The 27,561-nt window shown below is 39.3% G+C and overlaps 1 protein-coding gene across 1 annotated transcript; it reads right to left on the bottom strand.

Moving 5' to 3' along the window:
• Nucleotides 1–2,037: 2,037 nt before the first annotated feature.
• On the bottom strand, nt 2,038–27,505 carry SUPV3L1 (Suv3 like RNA helicase). Its single transcript, XM_019731887.2, has 15 exons — nt 27,141–27,505; nt 20,155–20,232; nt 19,415–19,522; nt 18,333–18,447; nt 17,024–17,192; nt 14,534–14,645; nt 11,654–11,731; nt 10,487–10,578; nt 9,317–9,497; nt 8,693–8,786; nt 7,784–8,003; nt 6,167–6,247; nt 5,721–5,897; nt 3,338–3,486; nt 2,038–2,514 (listed from the first exon to the last, which is right to left on the bottom strand). Exons 1-15 carry the CDS (start codon nt 27,412–27,414, stop codon nt 2,079–2,081), a joined length of 2,364 nt encoding a protein of 787 aa, XP_019587446.2. The 5' UTR covers nt 27,415–27,505; the 3' UTR covers nt 2,038–2,078.
• Between the last annotated feature and the right edge of the window lie 56 nt (nt 27,506–27,561).

Genomic DNA, 27,561 nt, shown 5'->3' with positions numbered 1-27,561 from the left:
TCCTAACCAGTTATTGTACTAACCACATTTTACTGAATTACCCAGCTCTGTACTGACGGGAACTGAGGTCAACATCTAAGCCTCCGTTGACGCTCCATGTTGATGTTCAGCTGAATCCACAATAATCCAAACAGGATTATTTCAGGCAAGTACTTCAAAACCTGTTAGAAAACTGCAAGAAAAAAAAAGTTGTATTTTGGAAGGGTTGAGGACATGACTTTAGTGAAATATACGCCTGGGACTTAGCTGGCCCAGAAGCCCGCAATGAAAGATAAATGACATGTCCAGCTTGTCGTAGAGAAGGAAAATCAGGTTGTTTTCATAGTGACAGTTTTAAGCACTTTGCAGAGAATTATTCTGGGTCACTCCAATTGTTTCCCCTTTTAGTTTCACTTGATTGCATTTCTTTAGTCTCTTCTTGCGTCTAACCACAGAGCTTTCCGTCCACCCCCAAAGGTGAAAACTATCACTATTTATAAACACCCTAGCTCAGTGCTCAAGCAGCCCTTTCCTTACAGCATTCCCCACCCCCACTCTTATCTGAGGCTTTACTAACATTTAACTTGCCGAAGTTTGCAAGTGTCTTGTCTGTCTGCTCTGAATTACCAGCTTTGGCCCCCAAAACGGAAAAAGTGGGAGAATTAACCCTCTATGTGATATACCTCACTTAAATACAATGAGACCAAATCCATTATCTAGTTCAGTTCATGGGTATTTCTTGAGACCATCTGGGCAAGAATGGACTATGCCTGCTATGACGTAAGTCACAGGGGAAGACAAACTCTATGAACTGTTGTCCAATGAAGAATATCTAAAGAAATATGCCCTTCCAGGCATTTCACTACTGTTTACCCACAAGCAAGGGAGAAATATAGTCAGTGCCACCTATTCAGCCTTTATTTCCACAGAGGCAAAGGTTACAAGAATAAAGCTTGACATCTCAATTAAATGAAAAATCATATGAACTCAGAACTAAAGAAAAAGGTAGAGAGATGACTAGCTTGGCAAACTTGGCTGTCCCTTGACTCAATTTCCCAAACCAATTTAATCCCTAGTCTGAAGTCAGACTGGTTAGCAGTTGCTCAAGAAATTAGTTCAGTTCTTGAAATCAGCTAAGAGCCCAATTCACAGCCCAGAACAAACCCCAACTTTCAGGTTCACCGATAAAACACTTCCTTATACGCCAGGTACAGTGCCAAATGCCACCTCATGACATTTAACCTCCCAAATAACTGTAGGCGTTATTGTCCATCGTCTTCAGATAGAGACCAAGCCCCAGAGAGGGCAAGGTCACTGAGCTAGTAGTGATGAGACACTGAACCCAGGCCTGTCCAACTCCAAAGCCTGTGTCTTTATGCTCCTTTCAGCTGTCTCTAACGTGTGCCGAAAACTTTGTTGGACAAGTAGAGGCCACTGTGCATCAGACTGGCCTTTGGACATGGAAAGACCTCTGTATCTAAAACAGCCCACTGCTACCACTTGTCACTCTTTTCCCTTATTCTTCTTTATCCTAGCAGTTATCTCTGAAATTACATCCATTCATTTAACAAAGGCTGATTGTGCTTCTCCTATAGTCTAGGCACTGAAGAGATTGCAGTCAACTAGACAGACAATCTCAGCCCTCACAGAACTGACAATATTGAACTTATTTCTGTCTCCCGTATCAAAATCTCCCTATGTCTTCCTTACTGCATATTTCCAGCACCTAGAAGAGCCTCTGGTACATGCACTATTTGTCAAAGAATTCCATCCATGATATCCTCAGCAGTGGTGTTGGAAACTGGTCACACAATTCACCAAACTGATTTTATTCCCATGCAGAATTCCTTATAGTGCATTGTCTTAGTTCTATACTACAAATGGCCATTATATAAAGCTTTAAATAAAATCTCTATGACATTCTGTATATTTAAAGTGTAGAAACAAACAGCAGTTTACTCATCTTTAAAAGTTTTTTTTTCTGGGCAAAACAAAAACAAACAGTATGAGATAGCCACAATACTACAGTACACAGTAAATGCAGATGAGGGGAAAAAAGGATTTTAAAACAGATTTTATTTGCAAAAATAAAAATAAAACTAGTCCGAATCAGGTTCCTTCTTCTTTCTTCTTGTCCCTTTTGAGTAAGTCTCAGATTCTGTTCTTTCTTTGCCATGCTCAGTTCGTCGTGTCAACCACTCTTTTTCTAGCTGTTTCAGCATGTCTGCAGTAAGGAGTCCTTGCTGCACCAATCTGGAAGCAAGGGATTTCTCTGCTGCACTGGAGTTGGGTGGTACCGCAACTTTACTCTCTAAAGTTTTGGTAAGACGCATCCTTCTAGCGTGGCTCTTTAAGGTTCCCGACAAACGAGACTGGCTCTCTGCTGACAAGCTCTCCAAATTCAACAGCTTATGTGTCTCTGAAATTTTAATCAGTTTGGTGATGTTGTGTACACCATCTTGGATAATACCATCTAGTTCTTTCTGGAGGTCTCGGACAAGGCTGGCATCTGGAAACATATCTATAAACCGATAGCTGGGAAAAAGACATTGTGTTATATAGCAACAGTTCTTTTTGTATAGTCGCTAAATTAATCTCAATGACAGAAGCATATCATGACACTGATTAATTCCAAAATGTTAAGTTTTTGCAAAACCTGTCCAGTGCCTTTGCTCAACCTTTATTTCTGCCCCAATACACCTGAGGAATATGTCACTATGAAGATAGGGCATCACTCCTATCTTAAGTGGTTACAATATGCTCCCCTAGTGGGACGCGCCCCTCTTTTGAGAACCTCTAATCTAGAGCAGTACAGCAGGTCCTCAAATAACATCATTTCATTATAACATGATGCAAAACTAGAGGAGCTTAAGTCTTATTTGCAACAATCAGCCCACAGTAAAACTGGTTTTGTTATATACCTTTTTGCTTAAAGTCTCAGAATCTATCGCAACGTTAATTGAGGACTTACTGTACCTCTCAAATGTTAGTGTGCAAATCAATCACCTGGGGATCCTGTTAAAATGCAGAATTTGATTAAGACTGGGGTGGGCCTGATATTCTCTATTTCTTACAAGCTCCCAGGTGACACCAATGCTTTTGGTTCAGGAACCGCCCTTTCAGTAGCAAGAACCTAGTGGACCTTCCCATCTACCTATCTTAACTAGAATCGTAAGAGGAATTTCTTAAGTCATTTTGGAAAGGGAATAAACCAGGATCAACTGCATTATTGACAATAAACATAGAGTACCCTGCAAATATGCGCCTCATTTGAAAGAGCAAAAGACCATCTATAAAACCTTTAACTTGCCCTATTACTTATAAAACTGACAGCACAGAAAAAGGAAAAATTTGATACCTTAGCCACAGGTAAAGATCCAAGACATCATGGACAGCTTCAAGATCCATGAGGTCTTTAATATTCTTAGGTGGAAGTAATGGCCATTTCATATACCGGCGTAACCATGTGAAGGTCAGGGGCTCGTTCCTGCTATACTGCCTGGCAAACTAAGAGAAACAGCAGAAAGAGTTTGGTATGAGAATCAGAATTCACTTAAGTCTGTGATTAGAAAACAAACAAAAAGAAAGAATAAAATGTTAACTGTGACTGTGTTTCAATGGACAGGCTGGTTTCTTTCCTTCTTTATACTTTTTTTTTTTTTTTTTTTATTGGGGAAGGGGAACACAGGACTTTATTGGGGAACAGTGTGTACTTCCAGGACTTTTTTTCCAAGTCAAGTTGTTGTCCTTTCAGTCTTAGTTGTGGAGGGCGCAGCTCAGCTCCAGGTTCAGTTGCCATTTCTAGTTGCAGGGGGCACAGCCCACCATCCCTTGCGGGAGTTGAACCAGCAACCTTGTGGTTGAAAGGACACGGTCCAACCAACTGAGCCATCAGGGAGCTCAGCGGCAGCTCAGCTCAAGGTGCCGTGTTCAATTTTAGTTGCAGAGGGCGCTGTCCACCATCCTTTGCAGGACTCGAGGAGTTGAACTGGCAACCTTGTGGTTGAGAGCCCACTGGCCCATGTGGGAATCGAACCGGCAGCCTTCAGAGTTAGGAGCACGGAGCTCTAACCGCCTGAGCCACCGGGCCGGCCCTACTTTTCTATTATTTTTAAGAACATTTAATGTTTTATAAACCTACTTTTTAAGAAAGGTGGGGAGATAATTTCCTTTTTTACAAAACCAGGACAATACTAAGTGCATCAGCACTTGTATAAGAACTAACTTTCCAGGGCCTAAATAAAGTCTGTTAACTTTTATGATTTGATGTTCTAAGTTCTGGGCAGAAAGTACCTAAGACTCTCATTTCTTAGTAATGGTCCTATAACCTCTAATATGAGCTTCATTTTCTCTATCTTATTAATGTCTTCCCTTATTATAAAGAAACTCTTTGAGGTGGCTTGGTGCAAGGCTGGTCATGAGTCTATCAAACCAATAAAAAGACTCTGCCTCTTTCCCAGCTGTGTGATTCCGGCTAAGCCACCACTGTGTGCTTCAGCTACTCTGTCAGTACCGTATGACCACCATCCCACCTGCCTGAGCCGCAACACACACTGCTGGAGAACGTGCTCTGAAAACCATGCTGCCCCCCAAGACAACATCAGGCATATTACACATCACAACATACTACGAGACAGGAATACATCCATGTAAGACCTTCTAAGCAAGAGGTTAAAATCATTAGCATCAAGAATAAGCTGATTTCAAAGGGTTCATTTCCTAATTAAGGATAATTATCTCTAAATGTTTAACCTAAGCAAGGTCAATACTTCAGAGAGGCAGAGCAGTTTTAGACAAATTGTGGTAAAACATAGTAATCCTCCCTTATCCTTGGGGGATATGTTCCAACATCCCCAGTGGATGCCTGAAACTACAGCTAGTACTGAACCCTACATATTCTGTTTTTTCCTATACATACATTCCTACGACAATGTTTAATACATAAATGAGGGACAATAAGAGATTAACAACAATAACTAGTAATAAAACAATTATAACAATATACTATAATAAAAGTTACATGAATGTGGTCTTTTTCTCCCATCAAAATAGCACACATTTTTTTCCTTCCTCACAATTTCACGGGTAAAAGATTTCGTTATTACTATAGATCTTAGCAACCTCAGCATATGGGTTTAGTGGGGTGGGGAGGGCACCCCAACAGGGTGAGTAAGGGCCCAGGAGGAGAAAGAACACGGTGGGGCGCTAGAAGCTCAGGTTCTACTGTCCTTCCCTGGCCCCCTTGTTTGGGTGAACCCTATGCTTCTCAGAGGTCAGAGATTTATACACCCTTTTAAGTTAAAAGAAAAGAGACTGAACCCTTGACACCAAACTCATGCAAGATAGCAATCCTTGGCTCAGTACCTTATAGTTTTAAAAAAACTGAATAGTATTGCCACTACTAAGCCCCCAATCCCTGCTCCCTTCCAAAAACTATTACCCAATACCAATAAGGAAATAGTGTATCATCATGCAAAGAGGTCCCCATCCCTTGAAAATAATTGTATTTAATTTTTGTTTTAGCTCCTTCACAAAAGCTACCATATAAGCCCAAATACAAATTAAGGTTTCTCCTTTCCCAAAAAAATTATAAGAAGAAGAATCATTTACATTTAAGTTCTTTCTTACATAGTTATCTCATATTAAAAGGTATTCTACAAGTGTTTTGAGTAACAAAGTATTGTTTTGGGGAAATACATTAACCTGGAACAACTCAAACTACCATAAAAATATAGGCTTACCTGTAACAATGAAGAACAGACAAAAGGCTGCTTCTTGTTGATCGGGGCTGTGCAGAAAACATACCTCACCCGTAGACTTAATGGAATATGCTGGATCAACTCTGCAGAAAATTTAAAATCATCCAAATTGCAGACAAAATATTGGCCATCAACTTGTGAAAAGTCTACAAAAATATCCTAGAGGGAGGGGGAAAGATATATTAAATTACTGGACTGCCTAATTGGGCATGAATAAAGTACTCAAGTCTACAAAAGACAATCTCGTTAATCCGTATCAGACCAGGAGATTTTGAGAGGAAAGTTTTCGCTTTCAAGATGAATTTCATAAATATTAATAGCAAATTCACAAAAACAGACTATCCATTCACACCCATAAGGTTAACCAGTAATTGTCTGACATATCAACATTCTTTTTAAAAAAGATTTAAAAGTGAATTTCTACTTACAATGAGATTAGAAAGCGTTGTGTCAGGGAGATGGTAGGCAAACATTTCAATCTGTTCAGCAGTTGGATGAAGACCAGCTGCCTTTAGTAAAAGGAAAAAACAACCATAAGTTCATTTTTTTAAAAGGGTAAGTTTTCCTAAGTTATTTCAAGATAAAGTCCTATATAAGAATTTGAGTAAAAGGGAGAAGTGCATCATCATTTTCCTATAACCAATTAGGAAAGCTAATGAGATGATTCAGTAAAAGTAACCAATTATACCTACTGAGTAATCAATCTTTCACCTCCATTTCAGTTATATTTCTAAAATCTATTATGATCTGATAGAGTATCAACATGCTTTCCAGGGTCTCAATTCTTTCCACTGAACAAAAATGAACAAGGAGAACCTAATTGCTTTAACCAGGACAATATAACTGACATACATACATACATAAGTACATGAGAAAATGTATCTCTTTAACTGTATATTGCAGTGTTAAGAAATGGGGTGCCTGGTTAGCTCAGTTGGTTAGAGCATGGTGCTAATAACACCAAGGTTGCTGGTTCGATTCCCCACGTGGGCCACTGTGAGCTGTGCCCTTAAAAAAAAAAAAGGAAAGAAAGAAATACCTACAGGTAAGAACAAGCTAGAAAAAAACAGAGAGAAGGAATGAGAAAGAGAAAGAAGAAAGGAGAGCGATATGAGTCATCATGGTGGGAGGGAAGAAGAACATGAGCACAAGAAATAAGGTACACAGAAGGCAAATGGGGGTGGGTGTGTCATTATTACCCGTACTCTAACAAAAGCTACAGAAATGATTTTAACCACAGCTTTCCTCAAACAACTTTTTCTTGCATTATCTCATTTACATTCCCCTTTATCTAGAGCAGGGGTGTCCAAACTTTTTTCAACATTTTTCACCAAGGGCCATATGCGGTAAAATACACAAACAGCCGGGCCACTCACTCGAGGTGAAGTACGGATTGCCTCACCTGGTTTATTTAAGTAAACTAAATATATTTTTGGAATTTGCTGCAGGCCAATTAAAAATGGATCGCGGGCTGCAGTTGGCCCGCAGGCCGCAGTTTGGACACCCCTGATCTAGGGCCATTGAAAAACAAGAAGAGCCACATTAGGTAAATTTTCCAGGCAACTTTAAATTGTTAAGCTAGTTTGTTTAAAACACGTACATTTCTGCCTCATTAACGACACTAACCAAAACTTAACCTTGTCCTCACTGACTCGAAGTTGTATTGCTTAGTGCTGTTTTTGCCCCACACTCAAGGGTTTCTTCTACATTCAAACTTCAGGCAATTTTTCAATCTGCTGACATAGCTGTGTGCCTAAGCAACTGGGCCCCTATCCCCACCTGCGGCTAAATGACAGGAAGAACTAAAGGAAAAGCAGGTTTACTAAACATGTTCCATCTGGATCTTTCATTTGCACACCCTTCTCAACCAGGGGGTCTCTATCTCTCTCCAAAGCAATAAAGTAGAGCTTCTTTGACATGATTTTTATAGCATAAAATTTTTCTTTTATTTGTTTCCAGGTGTCTGAGGCAAGTTTGGAGGGTAGGTGAAGAAAGGAATGACAGTCCTCCACAGAGAAGTAATTAACATGTTATATACACCTTACCCTTATAGGATCCACAGGCCTATTCAAAATTTCCTTTAATAAACGGAGGTCTTCTCGATGCATTGTTGTAACCTCTCCTTCTTTATATTTTGAACTGAATCTACCAGCTCTGCCAGCAATCTGCAAGGCTTGAGAAGTGGTAATTGGTTCTATTTCCTTCTCTCCCTTTTCATTGATACTCGGCTTTATAAGGGAGTAAAAAATAATTCGTCTTATGCTCCTGAAATAGAAGTAAAAGTGATCTCACAGACAGTATATGCAAAACCCTCCATCACTGGGTCATTGTAGAAATGACTCTGATTCTAGCCTATTTGCAAACTTGCCCACTGTTTTCAAAATAAAGAAAATAAGTTTGTTGGTAATTCTTTTTCTTCCCTTTAAATAGTATTTTTTAACAATTGTGTAAATTTACTAAAAATCATCAAATTGTATATTTACAGTGGGTAAATTGTACCATATGTTAGTTTTACCTCAATAAGGCTACAGAAAATAACTTTTTCACAAAGAAACCACATAAAGCGTTCTCAGGCTGCGTTTAAAAGCTATTAATGGCTATGAATCGTTTTTTGAGTCATTCCCCAGAGGGGAGCATTTGGCTTAATACTGGTCCCCCTAGAGATCACAGCTAGCCCCACAAACATAACAGGCACTCACACACTTGTTGCCTGAGAAACTGAAAATAAAGTGAGATAATGCACAGGTTACCAGCAGCAGGGAGCAGCACTCACAGACTTAGTGCTATATGACATTTTCTTTTTACTCCCGTAACAGATGGAAGCTACATAAATCTCAGCTCTATACTGTCATACCCTCTCTCCTAAATTAAAGGGTTTGGTCTAACGCCAACTATAAATTTTTAAATTGACATCTAACCCACTGAATATCCATGACCGTTAACAAATTACTTACAAGTTAAGTCCCATGCCAATTGCGTCCGTAGCAACCAGGATTTTGCAGGGATCATCAGGATCATTAAACTTTTTTGCTTGAGCAAGTTTGGTTCCTAAAATGAGAACAGTTTATGTTAAATCAGTGTCTTCAATCTTTTACTATATCACACTAAGTAGATCTTGGAAACCTTCACCTCCTACTCTCCATTTTTATGGATAAAACCCTTATTCTTTCAAACTTATTTCTTTATATCCTCAAAGAGCCACTTATCCTTTATTTCCACTCCTTTACGTATCCCCCCAGAGAGCAACACAACCCCCACAATAGCCTTATCATTTCTGAGGACACACAGTAACAGGTTTCAGGACTACAACCTGAGGAATATTACTAAGTTCAAATTTTAATGACATTTCTGTAAGAGAATCATCAGCTCAACATTTATAGTCTAATGACAAGAGCTAGACATAATCAAAATTCTTCTATCCTCACCAAGATGAACTAGAGAAACATTTATTTTATACGACTTACAACAAATTACTAATATGTCAAGCAACTTAATTCAGTATCTTTTACTGTGTTTTCTATACATATCTCAACAGAATTTCGATTTCAGATGCTGTCATGATGAAAGCCAACAATTACCAGGTGGGAGACTGCCATATATAACAGCTGATTCCAATCCCCGAATTTCAATCTGTCGACTCACAGAATAAATATCATTCTTGCTAAAACAGACAATGCAGTCCCCGGGCCGAAGGTTGTCTAATGATTCTAGTGCATGATCCAGCACAGAAATGGGGGTAAGCCTCTTATAGGTTCGAACCTTTAATAAAGACATGATATTGTAAAATAACACACTTAATTCAACTTCTTGTGACTAATTAACTGAAAAATTTGCAAAGCATTTAAAAGTAGCTAAAAACTGATAAGTTCCAATGTTTTTCAAGGGAAAATGCAGGAAAATATTTATTTTAATATCATAAATGTTACTTTCATTTCTCATTGGTATTTCTAAATTTATAAAAGGTTAAAGTGTTTCATAACTTTTCAAAGCACTTTCATATATATTTGATTTTCGTGGCAACTCAGTAAGTTCAGAAGGGTTATTATATTAACTTATTTCCATTTTATAAAAGAGTAAAATAGAGTCCAATAAAAGACAAAGTCTGATAAGGATTTTTTCAGGTCTAGCTTTCTGTGATTTGCCTACGAACACTAAGCTAGTAATAGCAAAACCAAGAAAGACTAGAATCCAGAACTTCTTCCACTACACTTCACTAGTTCTCTCTGAAATCTGAGCACAAAATTAATGGACGACTTTAACAGTATTTCTTCATCTTATTATAGAACACTGGTAAAGAAAATGAAAAGTAGGATTAAAAGAAAACAAGTAACTTCCTAGTCTAGGAATTTGAGAAAGGGATACAAACGATCTCTAGTAATTAGATGTATATCAAAGGCCCCAATTATGCAACATCTGAGACTTTAAAAACCCCAAACTTTTGCTGAGCCCCAAACTTCCAACACTCCTGATTTATTTAATTCTAAAGCTATCTGTTCAAACTCCAGAAGGTTTTTGTCAGAAGATGATGAAGACTTTGCTGCACTTTGGGAAGACGCAGGGTGTGATGGCCACTCGGTCAGAACTTCAGCTCATGAGGTTCAATCAAACATCTATGATCTAGTCAACTATGAGGAAACGAAGCTTTCTTTGTAGTCAAGTTCTGACTTTGCCACTGTCTGGTGCCTATGAAGCTACTGCCTGGGTACTCGGGGCTGTTTGCTGTGCTGTCCTCAGACCGAAGCGTGTACCTCTACTTCCTCCCCCGTTGTGTACATCAGCTCAGTAACCAGGTCAATAGCAGCAGCTTCTCCACATAAATGGACTTCTTCAGCACAGAGTCCTGTTAAATGCAAAATTACAATTTTAAAAATTTTAAAGATATAAAATTAAATGTGCAACACTTTACATAGCAAAAATAGTTTGTTACCTTTTGCTTTACAACTTTACCAAATGTTTTCATAAATATTATCCCTTTTAATCAAACCTCCAAGCAACTTTCTAGCGGGCAAAGATTATCTCCATTTTTATAAATCTCAAGGCTTTTAAATTGCTTTGGCCAAGGTTTAGAGGTGATGCCAGCCAGGACTAGAACCTGGCATTTTATGGTTAGTACTGAACATTAGTCCAGTACTTGTGCTTTCCAAATTAGGCTCCGTGGAATCACTGAGGTGCCACAGAGGCTGGGAGCTGGAGGGTAGGAGGAAAAGCTTCTTTACCCCTTAGCAGACACACTTTCATCGATTTTACATTATAGGCTTCAAAGAATACTCTTGTTTGAAGAAAGAGGTCAGCTATTTGTTCTTAAATTTGAAAACACCTGACCTACAACATGCTGATCAAAAATTCACTCCAATAACATTCATTCATGTCCGTGGACCTCAAGAACTCCACTTCCAGGAGCCTATCCTAAAGAAATAATAAAATAAAAAACTAAAAACCTATGGCCACAAAGATTTTTACTGCAGCATTAATCATAATAGGGGAAACTCTGTAGAAAAAATCATAGTACAGCTCTTCCATAGAGAATATGCAATATTAATATGTGGTACCAAAAATGCCTAAAATAGATCTGAAAAAAGCAAGATACAAAGTTATATAGTCACAAAACACCATATGCATAAGAAAAAAGACTGGCATGAAACACACCAAAATCTGAATAGTGGGTGTGTAAATATGGTGAGATTTGAACATTTTAACTTTAATTCAATGGTTACGCTAACTTTGTAACAGGAAAAATGGTCTTCCCATTATAAAAATAATATTTGGAAAATAAAACTCACACTTAGCTGACTTTTTTGTCTGATGTGTCAAAAAAGAAAGGATCTAGCTGGCTCTACTTGGCAATGTCAAGCAGATAAATGCATCTCAGTGCAGATGCCACAAAGCACAGGTGTTATAGCATTAAGACCACCAACCTAGAAGTGCTCTGGTCCAGGCCCATCCTCTGGCTGGATCTTTAATCATTTGAATTTCATCAATCACAGCCACTTCATCTTAAAATAAAAAGTTACTGTGAGCAATATGATCTACGCAAATAGTATTATAAACAAATTACAACACCAAAATTCAAGCTTTCATCACCACCATAATCATCATCATTGAATCATTAAGTGCTTCTTTTCCGGCAGTCTTGTTCTAAATGCTTTACAATGATACTCATTTAACCCTCACAACAAACGTATGAGGAAAGTCATCATCATTTCCATTTTATAAAATAAACTGAGGCCCAGAGAAGTTAAGTTACTAATCCAAGGTTACACAGTATGTGCAGTTAAGTGTAAGATCAAAAAATACGAAATTCAAACCCACGCCATCTAGCTCCAAAGTTTATACTCTTAAGCACTCTACTGCACTGCCTCCCAAATTAAGCAGGTTCATTTGTCCTATTTTCTGCAATCTCAGACGCAGCCTGAAGAATCTGCCTAATAAAAACTAACACACATATACAGCAGTAAAAGAAAGTATCTATGCTTCCAGGAACCAGGAGTATACAGCCCTGTAGTAAATGAAGCATCTCTACCACAGGAACCCAGACAGGTGCTAGGAGCAGAAAGTAGAGTGCAAAGTGTAATTACCCGACCTCCAGCTTCTTAGGAGTTTTAAACTCATCACTATAGCAAAAATTAGTGCTTCATTTTATTTTCTGATGCCAAAATGCTTCCAACCATATTATTTTATTCTAATTTATTTTAAGTCATATAAATTATATTTTAATTTTCTTCCCAAAATACCAAAGAGCTAAGAACACATTAAATTTAAAAAATTTAATATGCGCACAATGACATTTAGGAAACAAAAGAAAGCTAATTCTACAGAGGGTGCCAAAAAAATGTATACGCATTTTAAGAAAGGAAAACTGTACTAAAATTGTTAATAATATATACCAATAACAAAAGATGAATACAAGTCACGTTTGACTTCTGCGATTACAAGAGGTGCTCAAAGTGGTTACCATCAGCGTCCAGACACTTCTGATTACGGCAAACTACTGCTTGAGCAACGTTGACCAAAGTGTCCACTTGTATACATTTTTTTGGCACCCCGCACCCCCGGTATACCGAAAAACCATCTGATTTTAAATTACTTATCACCTCTGAGTATATGCAAACAAGATTAGAAAAGAGAGAGAAGGGGGAATTTTTATTTATAAAGTTCTGTGCTATTTGAATTTTGACATGTATTATTTTATAATGAATTAATTTTTAAAAATCTATGCATTTACTCAGAAAGATGATAAAATTTAAAAAGCTACTAAATAGTATATAATGTGCTCTAACACGTAATAGTACACAACATATAATCCCTATTTATTTAATATACACACCCACAATATGCAAATAAGTATATGCATACACAATACAAACACAAATGCAGAAAAAAAATCTGAAAAATATACACTATAGGGTTAACACTTGTTGATTCTCAATGGGTGGGACTGGGAGATTATGTATTTTTTCCCTTTTCCTTTGTGTTTATTTTTATGTTTTCTGTATGAAGATATAATTGCTTAGGCAATAAGAAAAAGTTAATTTTCATTTAAAATATTTCCAAAATGACTATTAATAAAGATTTTATACAACCTAAGTATCCTTTAATAGAGGAATGAATAATTTTAGTCATAAGATGGAATACTATATAATAGTTTAAATGAATAAACTTTATATATATATATATATATATATATATATATATATATACGCATATAAAACAAGACTAGAATAAACAACAAGTTGGAACAATAATACAATAGAATAATCATGTAAATGTTTTAAAACACAATCTAGGGGATATAAAGTACAGTATAGGGAATATAATCAATAATATTATAATAACTGTACAGTGTCAGATGGGCAATAGACTTATTGGGGCGATCACTTTGTGAGGTACATAAATATCTAATCACTATGTTGTGTGTACACCTAAAACTAAAATAATATTATATGTCAATGGTAACTGAAAAATAAATTTAAAAAAAAAAACGGCTTCAGAAGAAAATACATGGAGATATATATATATATATATATATAGTTAGAGAGATAGAGATACAGAAAATAACATAATATTAATATTTGGGGAACCCAGGAGACACGTATATAGGAATAGTTTGTGTTGTTCTTGTAACTTTTCTGTAAGTTAAATTATGTTAAACATTTAAAAATGAATCAATACATAGAAGAGAAATTTTTTTTTAATTAAAAAAAACTCCTGGGGATAAGGGGAAGGTGAGAGGTTTTGAAAAATAGTCGGTAACCACAAGATGGTCATGGGGGATTGAAAATTAATTTGGGGAACGTACAGAGGGATAGTGGATGGGGGGAGGGGGGTTCACACAGTGTGAGGGATATAAATGATAAATGTTTAAGTTTTGCTTTGTCTTGTGCACCTGAAACTAAAAACAAACAAACAAACAAACAAAAAAACTCCCACAATCTATAGTATTGAAAGGTAATATATATCAGTGATATAAAAAAAACAGGAAAAATATACACCAAATACTTGATAGCAGTTGGGGTCAAAAGAGGGGGAAGGAATTGAAGTGAGGAGTTGTATAAAGGTAATGTCATACTTGTTACCATTTTAGTTCTTATAAGAGAAAAAGGGAAAGAACATTCAAACGTGATGGAGAGTTTTGGGCATTTGTAAGTGATAGGAGGTACTGAGTAATTGTTGTATTATTCCCTTATTCATCTCAATTTAAAATTTTTTTCACAATAAAGAACATTTCATATGCTCATCAGCATTTTAAAATTAAAAAAATACTAAACCATAAAGCTTTTTAAATGGTATATACGTACAAGGAGTTGCAACACTGCACATCTCAACAGTACAAGCAACATGGGCCGCCTGTTTCCCATCTAGCCCTACTGTCACGCGTTCTTCACCGGTTACCAAGTCACATGGTACACCCTAGGATGAGAAAAAGAAATGGATTATTTTAACCTTGAAAACAACAGCAAAAAGTTTTGGATGTTTACTAGAGTATTCTCTCCATTACCATCAAATGTATTTGTCTAATAGCTGAAACAAAATATTTCCAATCCTTTAAAAAAATTTTTTTTTAATTTTTACTTTCTGTAATTTTATTCTTTCCTTTCATTAACAAACTTTTCATATTTGTAGCTAACAGCCTCAATGCCTATTCTGTTCCAATCTTTTTTTTTTTTTTTTAAAGATTTTATTGGGGAAGGGGAACAGTGTGTACTTCCAGGACTTTTTTTCCAAGTCAAGTTGTTGTCCTTTCAATCTTAGTTGTGGAGGGTGCCGTTCAGCTTCAAGTTTTGTCCTTTCAGTTTTAGTTGTGGAGGGCGCAGCTCAGCTCCAGGTCCAGTTGCCGCTTCTGCAACCCACCATCCCTTGCGGGAGTTGAACCGGCAACCGTACGGTTGAGAGGACGTGCTCCAACCAACTGAGCCATCTGGGAGCTCAGTGGCAGGTCAGCTCAAGGTGCCATGCTCAATCTTTAGTTGCAGGGGGCGCTGCCCACCATCCCTTGTGGGACTCAAGGAATTAAACTGGCAACACCCTTGTGGTTGAGAGCCTGCGATCCAACCAACTGAGCCATCCGGGAGGCAGCTCAGCTCAAGATGCCATGTTCAATCTTAGTTGCAGGGGGCGGAGCCCACCATCCCTTGAGGGAGTTGAGGAGTCAAACCAGCAACCTTGTGGTTGAGAGCCCACTGGCCCACGTGGGAATCGAACCGGCAGCCTTTGAAGTTAGGAGCATGGAGCTCTAACCACCTGAGCCACTGGGCCGGCCCCTAAAGAAATTTTTTCATAAAAGATAAAATAAAAGCTACTCTCTTACATAACTTAAGTAAACTTGGAAACATCTCAAGCCAGCTGACTTCTAAGATAACAAAAGCGTGAGAAATTGTAGCAGTTTCACTTTTTAACTTTGTACGTTTCTGTACTTTCAGTTTATTAAAATAAAATGAACATGAATTGTTTCTATATTCAAGAATATCATAAATAAAATTTAAAAATGTAAAGTCCTCCTAATATAGTTCCTTGAGAAGGACCAACATCAAAGCCAGGGTATATATTAGAGTGATCAATCACCCTGTTTCACCCAGCACTGAGGGGTTTCCCAAGACAAATGACTTTTGGTGCTAAATCTGGAAAACTCCAGGCAAACTGGAACAGCTGGTCTCCCTAGTGGCCTGAAACTAATCATGAGGAAACATCAGACATACACAAACTGAGTGACAGTTTACAACACAAATAACCTGTAGTAGTCTTCCAAAGTGTCAAGGTTATGAAAGACAAAGGCAGACTAAGAAATTGTCCCAGATTAATGAAAACTAGAGACATGATGATGAAATACAGTGTGAGACCATGAACAGAATCTGGGGGTGGGGTGAACAGCAGGGAAAGGGGAAAGGGGAATGTTGCTGTTGTTACTGGACAATTGGCAAAATTTGAATATAGGCTGTGGATTAAATAATAGTATTCTATCAATATTAAATGTCCTGCTTTCGATAAATACCCTGTGGTTATGTAAAAGAAAGTCTTTGTTCTGAGGCAATACTTCAAGTATTTATAGATAACGAGGCAATTATGTAAGCAACCTACACAAATTATTCAAAACAAAAAAGAGAGAATGCAAATTACCTACCAAAACTGGGTAATCTCACATTAAAAAGCCATGATAACAATGAACCAAATTTTGGACCATTCAGTAAAATGATGCCTCAGACCACAGGGCATTCAGTCCTTCTCAGGTCTGAAAAGGTGGCTTCAGTCTTTATCATTGGTTCTAATTGAGAGTATCAGAGGTCTAATCTAAATAAAGGTAAATTAAACATCATAACAGAGTAGTGGTTGTAACTCTGAGGAGGCAAAAGAGGTGTTCAGAGAGTTTCAAATGGATCAATTAATTTTATTTCTTAAAAAAGTAAATAAAACAAGTATGGCAAATGTTAGAATCTGATGGGAGTTGGCTACTGGGTTTAGCTTATTTGTGCTATTCTCTGCATATCTCTGTATGTGAAACATTCTGTACTCTAATATTTTCACATTTTAGTGTCTCTGAAATCAAGACACATCTTAACAATTGTTGGCATGTCACAGTTCAGTTAGCAGTATCTTTTTCTTTCTCAGTTGTACATAAAACAATAGCACATCTTACAATTGATGGCTTCTTAGGTGCAATGAAATATAGCAATTTCTGTTAACGGTAAATTACTACATATGCCCCTTCCCTGCCTCCCATCTTCACTCTTACCCCCACACACACACACACAAAATTAACAATAAAGAGAGTGAATATTTGGTAATACACTGACAGCAGCATTACTCTTTTCGAAGATCTCATGTGCCAGTAATTTTAAAGGACCACAATACACTCCAGATTTTGCTGACAAGTATCTCTGGATTGCGTGATAAGTCTTTCCACTGTTTGTGGGGCCTGAATGGAAGATTATCTTCCGCTGTATGGCTCTGGCTTCTGGGTACCTAAAAGATGAGTAGGTAAACAGCTTAATCTCAAAATCCATCTTGGCCAAGTTATCAACTAAAAAAAAATTCCAATGAAACATCCTCTTAACATGAACAAGATAACATATTTGAAGAACTTAAGTGAAATGATGAGTTTCGTATCCACACTAAAATAATGGCTGCTTTCTAACATTTACTAACTAGAGGACAGAAAACTCCAAATGCAAATTAATTTCTTGGATATTTTCCTTTTCCTCAAGGGTTACTTAAAATAAGTTTGAACTGCCATCCGCTCCATAGATACGTTCACATCATTTCCACAGCTCTAAACACATGACCCTATAAGCAAACATTCCCAGGCTTCTGAATTTTAACATATACAATATAATGGCCACGTCTTCTGCTTCTGGCCATGATGGGCTTGCCTTCCCACCATAAAAAGTATAAAACCAGACTAAGTAAACAGCTGCTTAGGGACATGGACAACAGGCAGTGCAAGACTACAGGCCCTGAAAGAAGACAACACTTGAGATGAGCCCTTCTGCACCCCACAGGGCACAGAGAGGTGGAACCCAAGCACTGTACAACAGTCCCCCTGAGCTGAGCAGCAGAGACCAAGTTCAGAGTTGCTGAAGCATCTCGAATTTCCAGGACAGAATGTGGAAGAGAAGACAAGGAGCAGTGGAGGGGAGCCTTGCATGGGGTCTGCGTGGGAGTTACCCATGGGTCCTTGGCCAAGGGCAGGATGAATATGTGCAGGCCCCAGGAGGACAGCTTGCTAAGGGTTTGAGCAGAAAGTCTCTGTGAGGTGGCTAAGTGCTAGGAGATGTTGGCGTTCCGGCCACAGCGCTGGTGAGAGAGCTCACTAACACCCCAGGCATTCAGCTGAGACACCAGAAAGGCCACACCTTGTAAGGACAACACCCTAAAGTAAGGGCTACTCTAGATATGTAGTAAAAAAACCTAAAACCAAGCTCAGGATCAAGGGGAGACACCAGTTAATTTCCTGCCAGGATTAACTTCCTGTTTTTCAAGGTAAAACAATACAATCTATACTCCTTATGGTTTATCATCCAGCATTAATAGAAAAACATAATAATCATTAATCTCCCAAGATTAGAAACTTAACATTTCAAATCCACAAATGAAGACACTAACCAATTAGGTGGTATTCTTAAGTCACTGATTTTACGTAGATCATCCTTACATTCCAACACTGGAAACATCTGTTTCGCATGTCTCAAGAAAAATGGAAATAAATCATCCACATGAGCTGGAAAATAAAACACTGTATTAACATGTGCAATTTACATGTTATCCATAGCTAACTTAGTGAAACCTTTTTTCTTAGTGAGCTAAGTTAGAGGGACACTGACAGGATAAAACGAAAAACCCTGGAGCAAGGAACTATACCCTTTTCTGAGATCCTGCTTTGTCTTATGTTTGCCTAATTTCACTTCTATTTTCTAAGGAAACAGAAAATTGGCTCCCAACCACCATGTTCTACTCCTTCCATGCAAACAGGTAAAGATCAGCATTGCTGAAAGCTAAATTAAAACTAAAGAACCTGGAAATATACATTAGAGAGGCCTGTGGTTACTGAAGAGAATTGCAGGTGCAAACATTTTTTACGCTACAGAGACCACGGCAAGACAAAACATGAAAGCGTACTGATTCCTCAACAAGAAGTCTCCACACCTCAGTCGTGGGTCTGAGGAGGCTGGGCAGTGTCACATTCGGCTATGTACCCAGGCTCTACCTCAGCACCCGGCACAGCGTAAAGGTCTAATAGTCAAATACATTTAAAACACATAACCAAAGCCAAGCTGCCCACAGGATCAAAATAATGATGCTCTTACCTTTTTTTATTTTATGGCAAGAGCTCTTTTCCTGATATGAGGAAGAAGCCAGTGGCAGAAGTAGATGGAATCTGCTATGTATTAATTCTATCTTGTGTGAGAGTTCATTTCACTATGTCCTATATTAACACATAGTGAAGAGCAGATGGTGACAGATCAAGGCTACCTCCAGTCTCTGACACATGGGTGATTTAATAACTAGCTCAGGGACCCACTATAAAGCAAAAAGGATCTAGACAGCCTTCTACTCAAGCACTGAATTATTTACAGAGAATATTAATACGGCCTATTCTAAAATAAAGACCTGACTAGAGAAGTAAACATGAAAGAAACAGAAAGTATGTTCAACAAGGATTTTAAAAAGTCATTATAAACACTTGCCTGCACTGAAGCAAATATCATTCAAAATAATGTGAATGTCCACATCCAGGGAGTGAGACTGCATGATATAATTTCTAAAGCTTATGAAAGCTTGGTGGAAGAGACGAGCTACAGGAAACACAAAATCAAAATAGGCAGGGCTTAGTTTTCATTTCATTTCTCATTTTAAAAGGTACATATACAAATCACACTTAACTCATCAAGTGTCTTTTTCTGTTTGATAGTATAGCTGGTTTATTATGATCTGGGCTAAAATTGAAATTCTAGCACAACATGAAGGAAAGCTGAACACAGTTTCTTTGCTGTGTCTGGTTCACCAGGTATCTAGCCAATCTCCTGCCCAGACAGAAGCAAAGTTCAGGGACGTCCTGCAGGTTATAACTACCCTATTTCCCCGAAAATAAGACCTAGTTGGACAATCAGCTCTAATGCGTCTTTTGGAGCAAAAATTAATATAAGACCTAGTTTATATTATATTATATTATATTATATTATATTATATTATATTATACCCAGTCTTATAGCGTATAAGACCCAGTCTTATATCAGAGTAAAATAAGATCGGGTCTTATATTAATTTTAGCTCCAAAAGACGCATTAGAGCTGACTGTCTGGCTAGGTCTTGTTTTCGGGGAAACACAGTAGGCATGTATGTCTAGGCCACACAAGGTGCCACACAATACTGACAAAGCTGCAATCTAAGTAATAAAATATCTCTAATGGAACGTTATTAGCCTTACCATCAAGTCCATAATCAGCACCCAATTTCTGAATTTCTTTCCTCTTGTAAAACTTGTCTAAGATCTTCTTTACTTCATCTGGAAGAAAGATATCAAAGTTTAACATTTGTTTCCCAGAAAGAGAAATGCCCAAAAAGCAAAAGAAACTTGAAGTCTTAACACTCAAGGTAGCAGTCTACTGAATGTTACAAGAACATAACGGTTTTGGGTGATCACAAGCTCTTTATGGTTTAATAGTGAGATGAAGTGCCTAGAAAAATTGTAAAGTCAAACTGCAATATTCTTGTTATACTGCAGAGGTATAAGCAAGGTGCTACAGGGTGAGACATCGCCCCTAGCCTCCATCAGGCCACTTTTAGATAACCACGTTCTGTTTTGTTTACTTACAACCATTCTGAACATCTAAGAGCCAGCAGCTAAAAGGTGTCTAGAAAGACAACCAATACTGCAAGGACCAGATCATTATGCTTTTATGCACATGATTAAAGGAACCAGGGATATTTTTTAGTTTGAAGATGATTTCAGGGAGAACAGATTACTTATTTTGTTCTAGATAGCAAAACTAAAGTCAGTGGGAAGTGAGGGAAGCAGATTTCAGTTGAATTTATATAAGAACTTCCTAACAATTAGAACAGTGAAAAGGGATTGTCTCACAAAAGTGCCAGCTCCTTGTCACTGAAAGTACTCAAGCAAGGCTTAGATGACTGTATGTCAAGGGTGACAGCAGAGAAATTACTGTGCTGTAGGAAAGGCTGAATTAGATGCCTGCTGAAGTAACATGCCACTATGAATCAAAAATTTTATAGGCGAAAATATTTTAAATTAATCAAGCTGAGATTGTATTACCAATGTACATGTTAAAATACGACTGCATTATTCTGTAGAGATGAAACATTTTACTGATCCAGCCTCACACTCTGCATTTCTGGGAAAGCAGGCCAAAACTGAAGATACGGTCTTTGCCCGTGAAACATAAAAAAGTCAAGTAGCCTATATTTCTACCTCCCACAAAAGTACGAACCACATTTTCAAGCTATAATACATACAACACTCACTGAAGAAATTAAGCCTGAATAAAGCATTCCACTAACAAAAATTTGTTCTGCAGAATGAGGCAACTTCAGAATCGCTGGTTTGGCCACTATGTTTGCCCACAGCTGAATGCTATACACACGTCTGCCCTACCACAGGCAGTTATCCTGATATTTCTGGGTTTCTGTTACTTTGTATCCACTGGGGGCAACAGTTTCTTTGCAGCAACAGCAGAAAAATCAGTGACAAAAAGACTATAATGAAGCACATGCAATTACTTGGGGAAATTCTGCTAACCTATAAACTAATAAAAACTGAAGACATCAAATTTATTTAGAACTAACCCATTTCCTATAATTAAAACATTCCAGTGTTATGCAAGAATCACAATACTTTACTCAATTTTAAATGCTTAAAAAATATGAGGTTTTTAATGCTAAGTGACAGATAGTCAAGAAAGACCACATACTGAATACTATTTATATGAAATGTCCAAACAGAAACGATGTGGATTCGTGTACCATGGGCTTGGCAGAGGGGAGTAGGGGCTAGGGGAACGGCAAGTGATTGCTACTGGGTATGAGGATTTCTTTTTGGGGTGATGAAAATGTTCTAAAATTAGATTGTGGTGATAATTGTACAACCCTGCAAATATTCCACTTAACCAGACACTTTAAATGAATGAAATTTATGGTATGCAAATATTTTAAAGCTGTTTTAAAAATGAATACTACCCACACAAAAAAGTGAGGTTTCGGGTGCCAGTTTTCTCAGTGGTTAGAGCGCAGTGCTCATGACACCAAGGTCGCCGGTTCAATCCCATATGGGCCAGTGAGCTGCGCCCTCCGCAACTAGATTGAAAACAACGACTTGACAGGGAGCTGATGGGTCCTGGAAAAACACACTGTTCCTCAATACTCCCCAATAATTTTTTTTTTTTTTTAAGTGAGTTTTATCTGCATCAATACTTTATTTTATATAAAAGGATTTTTGGAAATCCACTATCAATTTTTTAAAAATAACTGCAAGAACATTAAGACAATGGAAATGACACTGAGAAAAATTTTAATCTACTACAGAAGTATATGGAAACAGCTTTGTTTTTCATAAAAATAAGTTTTAACTGTTTCACTGTTGTTAACACAATGACCTGATTTTTTTTACTTCTCATTAAAATTAACAGTGATTAATGAAGACACTCTCTGGATTTCAGCCACGGTAGAAATTATTCAGTCACTACAACTTTTAACCAGGTAACAGCTTTCTTCCAGCTTCCTGTAATAGGAGCCTGGCATTTACTATGGCTGTATTGGGATTCAAAACTGTGTATGCTAAAATTAAAAAGCCCACTATAAACTCTAAACCAGGTGCGTTGTGTTTTAAATGATTACATATTCTTCTGAAGAGAAAACAAAATGTTCAAGACAATCCATCAGAATAGGTTCTTTTCTAAAATCTAACACTACCTTCCAAGAATCTGTACACAAAAATGATCCACGTTACTCACTCCACTTACATCCTGATGAAGAACAAAGTAGCTATTATGGGCTTGGGACTGCTTAAACCTTATGATTTACCCATTTTGTTAAAATGGTTTAATTCACTTGTTGCACTGTACTCATCAGTAATCAACTAGAAGCCCATCTCAATACACAGAAGCTACGTGCTCATTTGAAGGTTGGAGAAGCAGATGGGAAGGTATGTGATTCAACCTCTTCATAAATTGAAAAGTCCAAAGTCACAGTGCAAACAGGTGGAGAGACGCGATCAGAAATAGGCTAGAAAATCTCTAGGATCCAAAGAGAAAGGCAGAATCAACCCTGAAGAGATTGTATCAAAAGACTACTGAGCAGCGGCATTTAGCTCCTTCCCCTTTAATATTATAACTAGTTTTATTATCCTTTACTAATACTAGTTGTAGCATTAAAGGGGTAGGAAATACACAACTTTATTACAGACAGTGAACTCATTAAAATTGTTCAAGATTTTGCTTTCCTTGGTTCAGTCATCAATTCAAATGGAAACTACAGCCAAGAAATCAAGGCAGACACTCAGAAAGACAACAATGGAAGAATTCGGAAAGGCCACCAAGAACAAAGAAGGGTCATTAGAGACCAAAGCTAAGATCATCCACACACTCTCATATTCCCGACTACTATGTACCGATGTGAAAGTTGGACAGTGCAGAAAGCTGACAGGAAAAAAAAAAGATTCATTTGAAGTAGGGAGTTGGAGGTGAGCTCGATGGTTACCCTGGACCAGCAGAAAGACAAACAAGTGGGTACTAGAGCAAATTGCGCCTGAAACATCACTGGAGGTAAAAATGACAAAACGGAAGATGTCTTACTCTGGGCACATCATGAAAAGGTAGGAGTCTTTGGAAAAGATAATAAAGCTGGGAAAAAAAGAAGGCAGCAGGAAAGAGGCAGACCCAATATGAGATGGATCGACTCCATAACAGAAACCGTAGGCGTGAGTCTACAGGAGCTGAGCAGGGCTCTTAAGGACAGGACGTGGTGGACATCACTCATTCACAGGGTCCCCAGGAGTCAGAGCTGACTCCTTGTCACTGAATATTAAGATGTGCCTGAATATTGTTCTTGTGGTAGGAACTCGTGCTGAACCCTTCACATAATCACAAAGAAAGTTCTAAAAAGTGGTACTAGGTATACAAACATTGCCACTCTTGCAGCAGATAGCTGTATTAGAAGAAATGCGTCTGACCTTTCTGCATCTAGCTCAGGTGACAGCGTGACAGCAGCATTAAGACTCAGGAGCCCGAGCTATTTATTCCCTATACGCCGAAATGGGTCTGTACCCAATAAACTTACAGTAAATTACAATGACTTCCTTAAGTCTCTGCTCTTTCCACAAGGTTCTTCTCACAACCAACAGCACGATTCTCATCCAGGAAGCTAGCTAGATGTGAAGTTAGGAAAGTATCCCCTAAGAGTCTATACAGGGCCTATCTCCATAATCTTGAGCCCCTTGGCATTACACCCTAATTTTGTACTCGTACTTCGTCAGTGGTATGCCAGAATATATCAGTCCAGGTGTTTTGACAAGCAAGCTTCCCAAAAATTCTGACTCCAGTTCACCCTCCTAATAGGGAGGCGAGTGGCTTCAATACTCTTGCCGCAGCTCTAAGAATCCAAGTTCCAGTCTGCATCTCCCCATCTACCAGGACTAGAATCTATGAGGAATTTCCCACAGCCTGCCTCAATTAACCTGATAGCCTCCCTCAGATTCACAACAGCTAATAAAATCAACCATAAATATTATTTGTTGCTGCCAGCTCCTATAAACATGCCAGTGATCAATCAAAAATCAGGAGACCATGCATCTGTCACTGGTGGTCACCTGGCTGAACTCAATGTCTGGGTGCTACCGTGTTTCCTGGTAAATAAGACCCAGCCGGACCATCAGCGCTAATGCGTCTTTTGGAGCAAAAATTAATATAAGACCCGGTCTTATACCAATTTTTGGCTCCAAAAGACGCATTAGCGCTGATGGTCCGGCTGGGTCTTACTTTTGGGGAAACACGGTATGTCTTCATTGTATTTCCTTACTGGAAGCCTCAAAAACACTTCCACTTTCAGGTAAATTGGAATCGCTGCGTAAAATAAGGATTTTTCTATATTTAAATCTAATAAATAAAACAAATTATCTCACGTAAATTACTGTATCTTTTTTTAAGGCTGTGACCTGTATCTGTTTTATTTTAAAAACATTTGTTCCTCCACTAAGTGCACAGCAGAATCTTAAATGCCACTAAAAACAATGGGCAGACAAGTTTAGGGTAATCTGAGGAAGCACATTTTCCATTGCAGAAAAGGTTCCTTCCATGTCCCTGAGAGCACGGCGCCCTTCACTGGAGGAAAAGTTAGTCTGCTCTGTCCCTGAACCGTCCATTAACCCGCTCATTCCTCACAGGGGCGCAGCTGTTTCGGAGGAATGTCCCTCCGGCTGAGCAAGCAGGGTCCGGGCGTCCAGCAGCCCCGGACCTTCAGCGGGTGAAAGTAGCCCCCTGGTTCCAAACTCCCGATACAAAGGGTCTGTACCCTATTTTTTTATCCTTGGTAAACAACCTGCTGACTCTCGCCTCCCCGTGCGGACGCCGCAGCGCCAACCTGGGCGCCAACCTGGGCTCCGACCGCCCGCGAGGAGGGGAAGAGCGCCACAGCGCCCCCACGAGGAGAGGGGGACAGGCGAGCGCGGTAACCCCTGCCGCCGGCCGTGCCCGCGTGTCCTGCCATCCAACGCCCCACGCGCGGGATTTGGGGGCCATGGCGCGAGAGGAACCCCGGACGCAGGCGTTTTTCCTCGCGTGTGCGCGCGCCAGGCCTTCTACCTCACGTTCCAGACGCGCCACGTCCCCACCCCGCGAGAGCGCGGGCCCTCACGCCGGGTCTCTCAGCCGCTCATCTCTGGAGCTTCAGCCAGGGCCGTGATCTTGGCCACCGCTTTCTAGCCCAACAAATTACTGTATCTTAAAAAATGTAAAATAAATGGGGATGAACACACGTGATACATAGATAATGTATTACAGAATTGTATACCTGAAATCCATGTAACTTTACTAACAACTGTCACCCCAATAAACTTTAATTAAAAAAATCAAAATGCATATTATAATTGAAAAATAAAATAAAATAATAAATGGGGAAATTACCTTTAATGGGTTTAGAGTTTGAGTTTTACAAGATGCAAAAGTTCTGGAGATGGATTTTACAACACCGTAAATGTACTTAACACTAATGAGCAATACCCTTAAACAATAGTTGAGATGGTAAATTTTATATTTTTATCACAATTTTAAAATAAATAATAAACTAATATAAATAATTACACTATTAAAGTAATCAAAATAATATAGCCCCCAGCTCCAAGAAAAGTGAAAGGGCTTGCTCAACAGTGGTTTGGAAGACTGGTTAAAGAATAACAAACACGGTGCGAGTTCCATCACATTTTCAGCGAAAGCATTGTATCTTTGTCCTGAAAAACAAGATTTGACCCATAGCATTTTGTAGTCTGTATTTTAAAGCGACAATAGAAGGCATCAATGTTGCTTGTTGAAGTGAAATGCCTAAAGATAGTTCCTGGAGAGCTAGTGCCCTGTGAAGTGACAGCATTTCCTCAGCCTCCCAGAGCTTCCTTTGGACAGAGGAAACTGCCTCACCTCCCTAACCATCCAGAAACGAGAGAGGTACAGCCTTGTAATCCGAGATTCCCCTTGTAGACATTTACACGCCTCCCTGCTAAATCCATCCAAAGTTAGTTTGGGGGACCAAACCCACGGCCACTTGCTGATGCTAAACGATTTGTTCCCTGGCGCCCGGGATGACCATGGTGCCTACCACCTGTGGCAAGGACACCCATGTCATCTTCTACCTTGTTATCCATGTGCCCTTCCTGCCCACGACATGTGTCTGGAGAGGAAAAGATGTGGATCTGAATCTGGTTGCTCTTGGCAACCACCAGACCGCCTCTCACAGTGTCTGGTTTGCGTTAAGTGCCCAGTCAGTGACAAGAACCCTGAAAGAAGAAGTTCCCCCACCGGCTTTCCTTTGACCCACTCACTCCCCTGCCCCTTCTTGAAGACAACAGTGCTGGGCAGCGGTAAGAAACAAAGAAGGATGCTAGAAAATTGGTTGCCCACCTAACGTCTGAAAAAAAGAAAAGGTGAATCGTCCCATCACAGGAGGGTTTAAACTAACACTGAGAGGAGAGTGAAAGGGAAAAGGCCATTTCTGGGGCGGCACATAGAAGGATGAAACTGACATAATCCCAAGTTCTGAGGGCTCACAAACCAGCAAGGCAGACAGACACTGGCAGGCACGAGGACAACGCTCGAGAGGACCTCGGGTCTCCAGGGAAAGGGGTTCAGCTTCCCTACGGTCGCCCGTCGGCCCTAGAGACACCACCCCGACACCCTCGCTAGCTCCTGCACTCACTCTTGTCCAGAGGACGGGTTAGCTCGGCCCCGACATCGCCATCCGCGCTAGGGCCCTGAGGTTTCACAGTCAGCGGCACGAACAAGGATGTGTTCGGGGCTTTAGAACCCCCCGAGGCAGAGGAGGAGGCGGAGGCAACGGCAGGAACGCGCCCCAGGGCCCCAGGAAAGAGCCCAACGTGGGCGCGAAGGGCAGAGCAGACGGCTGCCGGGTGGCCAGCGTGGCGCCCCGCCGGGAGCCGAGCCCACAACAGGGCACAACGAGGGAAGGACATCGAGGCCACAAGCCCTAAAGGAGACTGGCTGGAGCAGCGCAGGGACACGGCGGCGAACAGTGACGCACACCGCCAGCGACTACTGTTCGGAAAGACCCAGAGGGAGCAGGAAAGCTGCCCAGGAAAAATCCCGATCACTAAGGAAAA

The sequence above is a fragment of the Rhinolophus sinicus genome, linkage group LG07, assembly GCF_036562045.2.
Source record: "Rhinolophus sinicus isolate RSC01 linkage group LG07, ASM3656204v1, whole genome shotgun sequence".
Classification (NCBI taxonomy): Eukaryota; Metazoa; Chordata; class Mammalia; order Chiroptera; family Rhinolophidae; genus Rhinolophus; species Rhinolophus sinicus.
Note: the sequence above shows the minus strand (reverse complement) of the source record. Positions and strands in the feature narration are given on the sequence as shown.

Coding starts and splice junctions, on each gene's coding strand:
- SUPV3L1 (XM_019731887.2), bottom strand. CDS start 27,414: ATGTCCTTCCCTCGTTGTGCCCTGTTGTGGGCTCGGCTCCCGGCGGGG. Junction 8,787..9,316: donor ATATGGCAGTCTCCCACCTG/GTAATTGTTGGC, acceptor TTCTCATTTTAG/GAACCAAACTTGCTCAAGCA. Junction 3,487..5,720: donor TCTGTTCTTCATTGTTACAG/GTAAGCCTATAT, acceptor TGTTTCTCTTAG/TTTGCCAGGCAGTATAGCAG.